General features: G+C 38.0%; 1 protein-coding gene across 1 annotated transcript in view; it reads right to left on the reverse strand.

Annotated features, from left to right (window-relative positions):
• Window positions 1-14,930, reverse strand: part of LOC133657392 (brorin-like) — a 148,951-nt gene that overhangs the window by 96,266 nt on the left and 37,755 nt on the right. Inside the window, exon 2 of the mRNA XM_062058678.1 lies at window positions 7,526-8,219. Within this exon, the coding sequence (XP_061914662.1) occupies window positions 7,526-8,143 (618 nt within the window). The 5' untranslated portion in view covers window positions 8,144-8,219. The remainder of the gene's footprint in view (window positions 1-7,525; window positions 8,220-14,930) is intronic.

A 14,930-nucleotide genomic window follows, 5' to 3' on the forward strand; every position in this document is an offset into this window, starting at 1 on the left:
GTGAATTCTCATTTGTCCAAAAATTGTTGTTTTAGTTGTCTGTTACCCAGTCTGCCATGATTAGAACACACTCGCATTTGTTTTTGGACGTAGAACACACATTTGTTGCCAGAAGTCAGCAGTTAAAGTTAAGTTAAGTTAAAGTACCAATGATTGTCACACACACTACGTGTGGTGAAATTTGTCCTCTGCAGTGCGCTACAATGGAAACGGAAATTAATGCGCTAAAGAAAAAAATTCCGGCAATGCTTAAAATGACCAAAATACAGTAAATATTGAACATATTTCATATTGTTCTGAATGTGTCTGTTACCACATGATATATCGACTTGCAGTGTGTATACAAAACGTTGATGGAGGGTTTTAAAATTGTTTCAGAGGGCTCTGAAGACTACAACGGTAACACCCATTAGCTGCATCTTCCAAGCATTTTTTATCATCTTTAAAATTCTTAAAAATAAAAAAAGACATATTTGTTCTTGTCTCTCATAGTGATTGTGAACAATAGGCAAAATTTCCCCCCAAAAATGCAGTTCCCCTTTAAGGGCTTTATAGGCAGAATAGAGCAGCTCCCATAGGCTCCATTGTAAACAGACTTTTGATTCCATTTTTTTTATATTTAGAATGCATTAAAACAAATTTTACATCTGTAGCCATGTCTTTCATTATGATTGTGAATGATAGGCACTAGAGATGCCGATATTATCGGCCGATAAATGCTTTAAAATGTAATATCGGAAATTATCGGTATCGGTTTCAACCTCCCGATTTTCCCGGGAGACTCCCGATTTCAGTGCCCCCCGGATTTCTCCTGATTTCCACCCGGACAACATTATTGGGGCGTGCCTTAAAGGCACTGCCTTTAGCGTCCTCTACAGTCTGTCGTCACGTCCGCTTTTACTCCATACAAACAGCGTGCCGGCCCAGTCACATAATATATGCGGGTTTTACAAACACACAAGTGAATGCAAGGCATACTTGATCAACAGCCATACAGGTCACACTGAGGGTGGCCGTATAAACAACTTTAACACTGTTACAAATATGCGCCACACTGTGAACCCACACCAAACAAGAATGACACACCCATTTCGGGAGAACATCCGCACCGTAACACAACATAAACACAACATAACAAATACCCAGAACCCCTTGCAGCACTAACTCTTACGGGACGCTACAATATACACCCTCCGCTAAAATCCAAACCCACCCCCATCTCCTGAATTCTGAGGTCTCAAGGTTGGCAAGTATGCTCTAGTATACTCTGGACTGAAGCTGTGTGCCTTCATTGTTTTTGTGGCTGTTGTTTTGAGGCATGTTTACAAAATAATAATAATAATAATGCACTTTGTGAAAGTCAAAGCACAGTATTTCCCATAGTTGTAGTGGGTATTAGGATTATCTCAGGGAGAGCATGTCCCAAATTCCAAGATGCTGTTTTGAGGCATGTTAAAAAAATAATGCACTTTGTGACTTCAATAATAAATATGGCAGTGCCATGTTGGCACTTTTTTCCATAACTGGAGTTGAAGTTGTTCTCCTATTTTGGAAAACCTTGTTTTTGATTGATTGATTGATTGATTGATTGATTGAAACTTGTATTAGTAGATTGCACAGTACAGTACATATTCCGTACAATTGACCACTAAATGGTACACCTGAATAAGTTTTTCAACTTGGTCCACGTTAATCAATTCATGGTAAAGTTACATTGTTTAATGCATCCAGCGGGGCATCACAACAAAATTAGGCATAATAATGTGTTAATTCCACGACTGTATATATCGGTATCGGTTGATATCGGAATCGGTAATTAAGAGATGGACAATATCGGAATATCGGATATCGGCAAAAAAGCTATTACCGGACATCTCTAATAGGCACAATTTAAAAAAAAGTGCAGTGCCTCTTTTAGGACAAAATCCTATGTTTGCATGTGGATGAGAGGCCAAAACACTAGCATAGAAAAATAGGCGTTTTAAAAAATATTCATATTCATGTGGACATAGCTTAAGAAGACGTAATAGGTGTGACTAGTTTTGGAAACTTAGGGTACTTAGTCATCATATTTAGCAAGTATCCGAACCTCGTTAGATGCTGTGAGTGTAATGGTTTTTGTATTCGTATTAGAGTGTATATTTGTATTCTGAATTTTTTGGCCTGGAGTCTTCGGTTTGCCTTCACAAGCTTGGTGAGTGTGCATTACCACTGCCGTAAAGGGCGAGGTGGGGAAGCATGCAGCCCACTTCCACCAGCACCTCCTCTATTGGGTGTGTTCACTTTTTAAAAATAAATATTTGAAAATCAATGTCATTGTTAAGCCATAGTTTATTATTATCAATAATAAAAAAAAACAATTTATCAGGAAAAGCCCATTTATATTAAGCATCTATTCTGAAGGGAGTCCTTTCTGTTATAGGTTTTAGCAAACCTAACATATATGATTTGAAGTGGGGTGTCAACATACATTACAGCAATATGGTGATAAATGTTTTAAAATGGAGATACAATAAAACTTTTAACTTACCATTTCTACAAAATGTACAAATTCTGCAAAATTCCCAGGAATTCCAGGTGCTTATCAGTACCTTTTTGTTTGATATGATTTAATAGGATAACAGGATCATCCGGATCAGTTCTTAGTCTATGTTTCTGTTCTCAGAGATACAGTCTGCTTTATTCTGTGAACACACAGAGATGACTATCATTCAGATAGGATAGTTTTAACTTACATGTAAAGGTGACATTACAACAAATACTGTCTGTATTTTACCCTAACCCTAACTACCATCACACAAATCAAGTAATGCCGAACATTGATTGTATACAATAAATAGCCCACTCAAACATATTGCAGGCTAAATTGTAGAAAAAAAGATTATGCTACTTTCCTTTTTGTGTCTCTGAACACAGATTGAACAAGACAAGTGTTGACTTTACTGTTCAATTGTTCCAGTGTGCCTCTTAATAGCCTACATGTAATTTAAAAGACTGGGACTGATAATGTACAGATTAAATGACATGCAGCCACTGCATAACCTGGGAAGGCTTCATTTGGCAGTCGCTTGTGCATAGTAGCACACCTTTTGTCCTATCAAGAGCGCTAAGGTTAATTCTAACGGCATTGCTGCTGATTGCAGAGGCTGGCGCCTCCGCATGGCACTTCACACTGTGAAAAATGGAGAGAGGCAGCACTTAGTACAATGCCCCAGAACTTGGCAATCATGCATAACAACCTGCCTGTTGCAAGTCCCGCTGCACAGCACAAAAGCTAATGTATGATGCTTGTGTGAGGAAATCTTTTTACATCAGCAGAGTACTCGTAGCATCTCTGCGTTTGCTAGTAAAAAAGAATACATCTAGGTCCAATCCAGCTTAGGAGAACACCAACATAAACAAAGACAATACATTAATAAATCTTTCTGTAAGACAAACACAGAGGAACTTTCTACCTACAGCTTTTGAAAAAAATATGCCCTAAAAGTCAAATAAAACAACACCACTATGTGTAGGGCTGAAATGATTAATCGATTACATCAATTGGAAAAAAAACTTTGATTTTTATTTGGTTGCTTCAATCATTAATTTATTGAGTTTATTAATTACAAAACCCAAAACCAGTGAAGTTGGCACCTTGTGTAAATGGTAAATAAAAACAGAATACAATGATTTGCAAATCCTTTTAAACTTATATTCAATTGAATAGACTGCAAAGACAAGATATTTAATGTTCGAACTGAGAAATTTAATTTTTTTTGCAAATAATCATTAACTTAGAATTTAATGGTAGCAACAGATTGCAATAAAGTTGGCACAGGGGCATTTTTACCACTGTGTTACATGACCTTTCCTTTTAACAACGCTCAGTCAACGTTTGAGAACTGAGGAGACCAATTTTTGAAGCTTTTCAGGTGGAACTTTTTCCCATTCTTGCTTGATGTACAGCTTAAAAAGTAGTTCAACGGTCCGGGGTCTCCGTTGTCGTATGGTACGCTTCATAATGCGCCACAAATTTTCAATGGGAGACAGGTCTGGACTAAAGGGAGGCCAGTGTAGTACACGCACTCTTTTACTACGAAGCTACGCTATTGTAACACGTGCAGAATGTGACTTGGCATTGTCTTGCTGAAATAAGCAGGGGTGTCCATGAAAAAGACGTTGCTTGGATGACAACATATTTGCTCCAAAACCTGTGTACCTTTCAGCATTAATGGTGCCTTCACAGATGTGCAAGTTAACCATGCCTTGGGCACTAATACACCCCCATACCATCACAGATGCTGTCTTCTGAACTTTGCGCATATAACAGTCCGGATGGTTCTTTTTCTCTTTGGTCCGGAGGATACGACGTCCACAGTTTCCAAAAAACAATTTGAAATGTGGACTTGTCAGACCACAGAACACTTTTCCACTTTGCATCACTCCATCTTAGATGACCTTGGGCCCAGCTGTTGTAAGCCTTGCCGCTTACGTGCAGTGTTTTCTCCATATTCTCTGAACTTTTTGATGATATTACGGACCGTAGATGGTGAAATCCCTAAATTCCTTGCACTAGCCCGTTGAGAAATGTTGTTCTTAAACTGTTCGACAATTTGCTCACGCATTTGTTCACAAAGTCGTGACCCTAGCCCCATCCTTGTTTGAGAATGACTGACCATTATATGGAAGCTGTGTTTATACCCAATCATGCCACCCATCTTTTTCTCAATTAGCCTGTTCACCTGTGGGATGTTCCAAATAAGTGTTTAATGAGCATTTCTCAACTTTCTCAGTCTTTTTTGCCACGTGTGCCAGCTTTTTGGAAACATGTTGCAGGCATCAAATTCCAAATGAGCTAATATTTGCAAAAAATAACAAAGTTTACCAGTTCAAACGTTAAGTATCTTGTCTTTGCAGTCTATTCAATTGAATATAAGTTGAAAAGGATTTGCAAATCATTGTATTCTGTTTTTATTTACGATTTTCACAACGTGCCAACTTCACTGGTGTTGGGTTTTGTAGAAAAAATATCAAATCTGGTGCCAGAAGTCAAAATACATGGACATCGTTTCCGTAAGACTACTCCAATAGAGTGCACATGAGCGCAGAGCTGCCGTTGGGTGATGCAGGTTTTGCTGCGGGTGCTGAGGTTTGTGCATGTGCATGTGTGTATGCGTGTGTGTGGTGGGAACAGCGGAGTGTCGATGCAGAGAGATGGCTCAAAGAATAACATTTTTCAAACAAAAATATAACAAGAACACCACCAGCTAGCTTATGTTACCATTAGTGGTTTAACAGAACATAATATTTTAAGTGTATATCTATATTCTTCACAATTATTAATTATATTGAATAAAAATTGTTCACCAAGCTGTGGGATTTGTTTAGCGTTCACTCACCACTGTCTCGTACACTCATACACATAGGGACAGTGTGCACACATACAAAATAAGTCCAAAAGAAGCAACTAACAATTTGCAGTCCAATTGCTGTTCTGATAGAATATATATTCAATGAAAGCTATGTTAGCTATCCAGATTGCTATCATTAGCGAGCAACCAACAAAGCAAATGCACGTGCACATGTTACGTACGTACATAGTTACATCATTATTTGCTAAAAACCATAAGTGGTCGGGATGTAATGCTTAAAATACTTTGGAAAGTTAGTGTCCCCTAGGCATTTGCGTAAAGGTTGCAAACAGCCTCTGACTTTTCCAAGGGCTGACTCAAATCACCATTTGTGGGTTCTGGGGTATCACTACATGGAAAACCTTTCAATATGACTGGTCATTCTGGCATGTGTATGAGTAGCTTCCATCCATCCATCGTCTACCGATTGTCTCTCTTGGGGTGGCGGGGGTTGCTGGAGCCTATTCCAGCTGTATTTGGGTGGAAGGCGGTGTACACCCTGGGCAAGTCTGTATGAGTAGCTTTGTGATCAGTAATATAATTGCATGTGATGTGATGTCAGTCACGTTATGTTACTGTATGTGAAGCTTAGTTTGTGTGTGTGTGGCATGACGTAGTATGACTTGACTACGACTACAAACAGCTGTGGGGCAGGGATGTTTAATTGAGGTTTCATTTGCACTGTGTGCAAATGTCTGAGTGCACGTGTTTGTTACTGTGTACGTTGATAGAGTGTTAATCATAAATTGTGTTATTTAGGACATTTCATATTGGTACAAATTTTTTTCGGTACCATTAAAATGTGTCTGTGCTACTACATGTTTTCATTTATAAGCCTACAGTCCTGCAGCAAGCATTTTTGTTTGGTGTGGTTCTTTATCTATAATATGTTCCCTGGTTTCAGGCAACAAAGTTTTTGTTGTTTGTTTTTTCTTTCGCAAATATACGTAATATATAGAGTGATGCTCCCATGGTAAAAGTGCAATTTCAGTTTTAAGTGGATTTATAAGAAAAAAAAATAGGAGTCATCAGAAAATCCTTGTGTATGTCAACTATTTCCCCTAAAACCCGCATTGAGGCTACAAAGTATGTTTCCTTCAATTACTCAATTAATCGGACAAATTCATTGATAGATTGCTCAATGACTAAAATATTAGATAGCTGCATCCTTAATCATGTGTTTTCGATGACGTCAACATACTTTGTGAGAATTCAGCTCGAAAGGGTTGATAATGACGAAGCGAACCAGGGTCCTCTACAGCAGTGGTCCCCAACCTTTTTGTAGCTGGGGACCGGTCAACGCTTGAAAATTTGTCCCACGGACCGGGGGGGGTTTATTTATTTTTTTTTTTCATAAAGAAATACAATCATGTGTGCTTACGGACTGTATCCCTGCAGACTGTATTGATCTATATTGATATATAATGTATATATTGTGTTTTTAATGTTGATTTAATAAATAAATAAATAAAAATATATATATATATATATATTTTGTTTTAATTACATTTCTTGCGCGGCCCGGTACCAATCGGCCCGGTGGTTGGGGACCACTGCTCTACAGTAGACATTTTTGTTTTACATAACATGGCTTTATTTTTCCAAAATGTGTAAATTTGAAAAAATAAATGGAACAAAAACAAATGTCCATTGCAGAAGACTTCTCAGGTTCTGAAGAGGATATTATTCCAACTGCACCTAAAAGACGCCAACAGTATATTTCTGCAAACGCTTTACCTTCCCCTTTCCATTATGGGTCTTCAACAGGTGGGTATTTCACCTCAGTTCATTTTTATGTAACTGTGTTTCATAATGGTTAGGAGACAGGTTTTTATGTCTCATATACTGCAGGTATGCAGCAGCTTGCACTTGTAAGACTGCTACAAGTGTATCAATATGGGAAGACTTTGCTGAAGCTGCAGCTCTAAATTCAGCCTACAGGAATATTCCAGTGAGAACAAAGACAAGTGCTGACCTTTGCCATTATAAATCTGCCTTCTTCTTTTCTTCAGGGAACTACTTTTTATGCCGCGCTTGCCATAGACTAATTTGAACGTCAAAGGGGGTTTTGTCAGCGCTCTGTTCCACTTGGAGTATGTCAAAAAAAGAGTGAATGTAGTTCATAAACTCACCTTAAACTCCTCTAGTGAAGCATAGATCTTTTCCCGGAATTCACAGTAGTTCTTTTTCTCCTTGCATTGAGGGCAGCATTGGCTCATGTCCACTCTAACACAGCGAGGGTGCACCCTGGGACAATCAGGCTTGCTGCACAGAGGACCTTCGTCTGTGCAGAGGCAAGGGCAAGTAGAAGGGCCTGGGGTGAACTGATCACCGATGGCGAACACAAAGCCGCTCTCATCCATGCAGCCTTTACCCCTGTAGTCTGGGTAGGCGTACTCGTCAATGGCGTCCAAGGAGAGGGTGACGTCACTCGTGGGGCCCACGTCTATTTGGTTCAGGGTGTCTTGCTCGGTCAACAGCTCCTGGGACTTCCCGCCCTTAGGCCCTCGGGTCTGGGAGCTGAGGTTCTGCCGGGCACGGCTTACAGCAGTCCTGTTCAGACCTAAAGTATTGTTATCCTCAGGCTGCAGCTGCTTGGGGTCCGCTTTGTCCTCCCTGGCCTGGATCAACACCCTTTCCAGACGTTCTCGGCTAACTGGTAAGGTTGTTATAGGATTACTCTGGGCACTGCTCATCAGGAACCAGAGAACAAAGAGAACCTCTGCTGTCATGGCAACGGAGTGCAGCATCTCTCCCCACCAGTGAGGTGGGAAAACACCTTGGCTCACATAACACACTTCACATCTCAGGTGTGAGCCAGTCCATCTGGAAAGAGAAAATACAACTGGGGTTATGTGCTCAGTATTTTGTCACTTTTTTATCCCAAATGTGGGGTCTTGTGCCAGGACATCCACATGGCTTTGTTCCATCATGTCAAGCAAACACTTCAGGACAGTGAGTAAGGCCAGTCGGTCAGATCAGTGAATTAAATCTTCAGGCGAGGACAGTGCTTTGCTATTATTTTTTGTTCCACCCTCCCATAGGAAGAAGAAAACATTTCGCAAAGCCCATTTTGATGAGTCTTTTTTGAAAATAGCAGCATGTTTACGTTCAAACATACAGTAAGTCATCTTATTGTGTGTTTAAAGCCAGTTGTCGAGCTTTGGAAATGACAGCGTACAACAGTGACGTCATCACAGATCTCAGTTTGTGCCGTGTACACGCATTCGCTAAGCGGCGAGTGTTCGAACTGTACACTTTGGGCAGCGTTTGCATAAGTCTGCGTTTTTAAAGACAAACGTATTTAAAAAATACCTAATGAATTGAGGCAGAGCCCAATAGAAGCCACCTTTAACATTCTAAAACTGTGCCTAAAAATACTAGGAATCAACCCAATGACATCTGTAAATCAACCGCTTTGGTACAATCCTAATATCATAATTAATAAAAATGTGAAAGACAGAGGTATTACTAAACCTCATCATATTATTAATAAAAACTATTTTAAACCGTTCAATGATTTAGTTGATCAATATAATGTACCCAGAAATCATTTTTTAAATTTTATCTCTTTAAAACACGCTGTAAATAAATGCATATCCTCTGAAAGTATGTCCTTAAATAGCCATGAACTGGAAGATGCACTTTTTAATCAAGATACAATTAAGAAATTAATTAAACTATTTTATGGAATAATAAATGAACACCACACTAGAAATACAAACGATGCATGTGTTCGGAAATGGATGGTGGACTTAAACATTTTAGATGAAAGAGACATTGATATTTGGAAAAATGCCAATAAGCCCTTTAGAAGCATTAAAGATAAGCTGACTCAATTTAAGATATTTAATAGATTGTATTTTACATCTTCTCAGCTGTTTAAAATTGGTGTAGTAGATAGCAAGTTATGTATGAAGTGTCGGGCAGCTGAGGGAACTCTTGTTCATTTATTGTGGGAATGTCAGAGAATAAAAGAGTTATGGTTGAAAACAACAAAAGAAGCAATCACATTCCTTAATATAAACATCCCAATGACACTGCAAACTTGTATTCTTGGGGATCTCCATCAATTTAGTAATGTGTCATCAAAGAGTAAAAATGATTTTCTTTCAATATGCATAATAACAAAAAGGGTAATATTTAAAAAATGGATAGATGTTGATAGTCCAACTCATACTGACTGGTACACACAAGCTATGGAGATGATATCAGTAGAAAAAACTGCATTTAGTTTAGATAATAATGAGTCATATATTGGAATATGGGATCCATTATTTAAATTTGTTTTAACTATTGAATGAACCAAAATATGACTTATTATATCTTTGTGGAAGGTGTTGGGCACGGTGTGTTGTCGGGCTTGTGAGATGCGATGCAAGTGTGAGCCGCTGTGACACTATTGTTCATTTTTATTTTTTGTAATTAATGTTTTTAATGATAATATCAATGAGAGATTTTTAATCACTGCTATTTTGAAATTGTTACTAATATTGATACTGTTGTTAATAATATTAATTTTTGTTTCACTACTTTTGGATTGTTCCATGTCATGTTTGTGTGTCCTCAATTGCTCTCAATTGCTCTGTTTATTGCTATTCTGAATGTTGCTGGGTCGGGTTTGGTTTTGGAATTGGATTGCATTGTTATGGTATTGTTGTGTATTGTTTTGTTGGATTGATTAATAAATTCATTTAAAAAATTAAAAAAAATAAATAAAAAATAAAAAGACAAATGTATGAGTCTGCGTGTGGACAAGAGGCCTAAACGGAGAGATAAGTATGCGTTTATTAAGTATCCGTGTTTGTGTGAACATGGCTTAAATAGTATCGTTTGTCTATAAAATTGTTATAAATACGCCTCTGCATAACATTTATTATTTTAATTATGAGGCGCATCAAAGGAGTCACATTTAAGATTTTTTTTTTCTACACTTAAAACATTTCCTTGTAGTCTACATAAGTTGTAATAGTGGTTCTTTGGTCAAAATGTTGCATAGATTATGTTTTACAGACCTTCTTCAAGCTGATTTCTGACCTTCTCTTAACGATATGTCGTTTTGTGGGCAGTCTTTTTTATGTGCCTCCACTTCAACTGTGTCTTTTTCTTGTCATCTTTGTTGTACCGGTAGTTTTTAGCACTTCCATAGCGAGTCTACTGACTGATATAAGTTAGAACTGTACGTTACTTTATATTAGAAATGGCATCCGCGGAGGACGAATGCCCCACAACAAGAGAATATAAAAAAAGAAGGAGCTTATTGACTATGGCACAGACTACGATGATGGGCGCGCACGCATTTTTGGGACTTATGCAGATCCCAATTACCCATCAGCAGGAACCAATAGGTAAGAAAAGTTGGTTTTGCATAATATTGCGAAACAAATCGCCAGATAATATGTATCCTAATAGGTGCCATTTGGGGGTCCTTATACACACACCTTAAAACCTATATGTTGAAGCAGAGTACGCCTGACTACGGTAGCCGTAATGCTGCGCGTTCCATCAAGCGGTACGACTTCATAGCTTACCAAAGTTGTACTAGTTGGTAGAGTGGCCGTGCCAGCAATCGGAGGGTTGCTGGCTACTGGGGTTTAATCCCCACCTTCTACCATCCTAGTCACGTCCATTGTGTCCTTGGGCAAGACACTTCACCCTTGCTCCTGATGGGTGCTGGTTAGCGCCTTGCATGGCAGCTCCCGCCATCAGTGTCTGAATGTGTGTGTGAATGGGTGAATGTGGAAATACTGTCAAAGCGCTTTGAGTACCTTGAAGGTACAAAAGCGCTATACAAGTATAACCCATTTATCATTTATTATCATTACTAAAACACTTTGACAGATTTTTAAGCCCCGTATGTAATGTTCTATATTCTCAATGGGCTTGATTGCTTACCTATACTTGCTGTCATAATTTATTGAACAGGCGTCAACCTGCAGTCCACACATATTACTTATGTGTGACTGCCATCTACTGGTCATACGTATCACTACACCATGTACCAAATAAAATTGCTTCAAGGTCAGTAAGCACAACCAGGGTTGATACGTACATTAGGCACAATTCTTGAGAAAATTAAAGTATTTTAAGTGTGCCTTATAGTCCGAAAAATACTTTATACACATATGATACCAGTATTTATTATTCCAAAAAAATAATTTGTGAAATAGATAAATAATAACCACTGCTCAAGCACCAGAACCTTTGCCCGCATGAGAAAAAGGGCCTTTTTTTCCCCACTGCAGCGCTCACACGGTCCTTTCCAGACGTCTTACCGATTCTGTTTTGTTTTTTTTGCTACTGCAACGATCAAGCATCTGTCCGCAACACTCGGAGCGTAGGCTCATTAAAGAAGTGTGGCGAGTTCCTTGTTCCGTGATTTTATTAAATAACGATGGACAGAGATGGATGGACAGGAAAATGACAGAGAAGATATCTCTGCCAAAAATCCAAACTTTGTGTAGAACAATTGACAAATAGGAGACTTATTTTATAAGTAAAGAAGTAGAGGCAGCATTCTCATACTTTCTGTAACAAAATAAATTATGTCAGACAGCTTAAAAAATGTCTTACCTATAAGCTACGCAAAAGAACCCAGAATTGTTTTTATTTAAATGTTTGCAATATTTCAGAGTTCCTCACGAGTAAAACTGCTATAAAATTGTATAAAACTGAGTAGATGGCAAGTCATTGTGATGTAGAGAAATTCCATAATTTTACCAATTTTTACCCAAGACATTTCCCATATTTTGAAATGCAAGTGTTGATTCGCCACTGACCCGCAGCATTAGACACACATACGTAATAAAGGTGTGAAATCCGCCGATTGTGTTTGGTGCTGAATTAATATGGCCCATTAATCATTATGTAGCTACTGGTCCAACGTTTTTCAAAAATAATGTAAAAAAACCCTGACTTAAAACTTTGTCCAGCTGTTACCTGACATACACTATTCATGTTTATATACATTTTACTGCAAATGAATATCGGCTTCAAATACCGTTTATAGGCCTCTTTGACTACTAATAATCAGTATCGGTATTAGCCCTGAGAAAAACATATTGTCGATCTCTATTCCTTATTTAGACTACAAACATTTTTTGACTGACTTGTACCATTTGATTCTAGAAAAATGTAATTAAATAAACTCTAAATAAATAATAATACATTCATATTGATCAGTAACATTAACCCAGAAGCACTTTAACCTAAAAAAAAAAATGAAGAAAACTATTTGTGCTGATTTTTTTTTTAATCTATAATGAGGAAGTCAGAATCATTGGCTACAATAGGCGCGTTTTGTAGTGCAAAGTTTTTCTAAGCGGTTTTGAAGCGTGATACTGATAAAGCTTGTTCCCCAGGGTCCCCTGACATCACACCACGCCCCCATAGATTGGGGATTTGGCTAGGAAACCTTCAAAGGCTCGTGTAAGGAAATCAATACTGCCTGCTACTGAAACAGTTGCCTGTATCAATCAGTCTGGTCGCTCACAATGAGGAAGGGTTCGAACCAAACATTCTAAAGCTGCTGCTTCTCGTAACAGAACAACAAATCTGAATCAATTTACTTCTTCAAATAATTGCAGTCAATATGCATTCAAAGAAAAGCAGCCTGTAAGCTGCACAGATGTTCCAGAAAAACACCTTCATGTGTCCTTTTATTTAGTTGTAAACACATGTAATTGCTCTTTAACTTGACCTTTCTGCACAGTAAGTTAATACACAACACCTCAGGAGGAGTGGAACTCCAGAATCAACTGCAAACACAGCACATTTGATTAAAAAGCTGTGCTCGATATTTTTATTTTTGCCTCTTGCTAAACTTGATTTACTCTGGCACTTTGAAATTCAAATGCCAACTACGACGCTTTGCTGCGCTCGGTGGCCTACTTCCATGTATTTGCTATGTAGAGAGCATTTGCTGCCTTTGCTGAGGCCGATTTAATACCGTTGTTATATACAGGGGAACAATTTCAAGAACGATTTTCTTCATTCTTACTTTTAAAAAGCATATGATGATGATATGATGATTATCAATAGTGCCATTTCTATTGGTAATTGTATTTCTCCAATTGTAGTGTAATAATATTCATTGTCATTTCTGTATTATTAATATTTATTTCACTATCTGCTTCTTTGCTATCACTTTTACCATCATATTTGTACATATCATATTCGCTGATGCTGTTCTGTTGTTGTGTTTGTTGTTGTTGTTGTCTACCTGTCTTATCCCCCTCTTGTCCCCGCAATTTCCCCCTCTGTCTTCCTTTTTTTCTCTTTCTATCCCCTTCCTGCTCTGGCCCGGCGGCGTCAAATAATAATATAAGATAAATTTAATAAAGTCAAATACAAATAAGGCAACAAGAGAAGTATACCACACTTCTCTTTTGTAAAGTAAATATGTACAGGGCATCTACATCACCAATATGATTTGCCTAAGTAGCTGGACAGGACCAAAAAAAAACAACATATGATGACACTTATGCCAGCATAGTTTATATTACAATAAACATGACATATCACAGTTTTTATGACCAAAATGATCACTGTTATTATTATCACAGCATTGTTGAAAAGTGCACACACTGAATGTTTTTTATTTGTTTAAATAACTAAAATAAACAGACCCACTGTTAGAAAACCCACTATTTTGCATGGTTTGTGTTTCTTATGCTTTACTAATAAGTGTTCAAGCGGGTTTTGTGGTCTCCTCCTCGGCGGTCCTTGATAGCACAGTAAAAACACCTCTGTCATATTCCTTTGAGATATTTATTGATCACTCTGTTCTATGAGAGCACAGCTTATAGGGATTGGCGTGGCTCGGATGGTAGAGCGGCCGTGCCAGCAACTTGAGGGTTGCAGGATCGATCGCAGCTTCTGCCATCCTAATCACGGCCGTTGTGTCTTGGGCAAGACACTTCATCCACCTTGCTCACAGTTGCACCTCCACTGGTGTATGAATGCGCAAGACTCCCTTGAAAAATATATTCTTAATCTCAATGGGACTTTCCTGGGTAAAAAAAGGTTAGACAAAGGTTTTAATGTGGACAATTAATTTAATATCTTAGTTAGATAGACAGTAATGTGTTAAAACATGTAACAATGCAGCTAATTGGAATCATCTACTGCACCTAAAAAGCCCTCTAAAAAACATCCAAAAACCACCAACAATACTCTATTAACAGATCAAAATCTGAATATTTAACAACATTTTACCGATATTGTTATTATAAGCGCTAACGCAGAGAAACTACTTTTAGCTTATGCAGCTATTGACATACTGAGCTGGTGAGCAGCTGCAACGCCTGAATTAGAAAAAGTTAATTCTACATTATAAATCATGACTCTCGCTTTTTTATAAGAAGGATATGACCATTAACCGAGACGTTGGTCAACTTTGAAATTCAACATTCAAAAGACTTGAGATGGTGAGAAAGACACGAAAAGATACTTGTTTCGGGGTTTTTTTTGTTTTTTACCTGGGCTACAATTATGATTAAAGGCCTACTGAAATGAATTTTTTTTTATTTAAACGGG

Source organism: Entelurus aequoreus, linkage group LG09 (assembly GCF_033978785.1).
Source record: "Entelurus aequoreus isolate RoL-2023_Sb linkage group LG09, RoL_Eaeq_v1.1, whole genome shotgun sequence".
Classification (NCBI taxonomy): Eukaryota; Metazoa; Chordata; class Actinopteri; order Syngnathiformes; family Syngnathidae; genus Entelurus; species Entelurus aequoreus.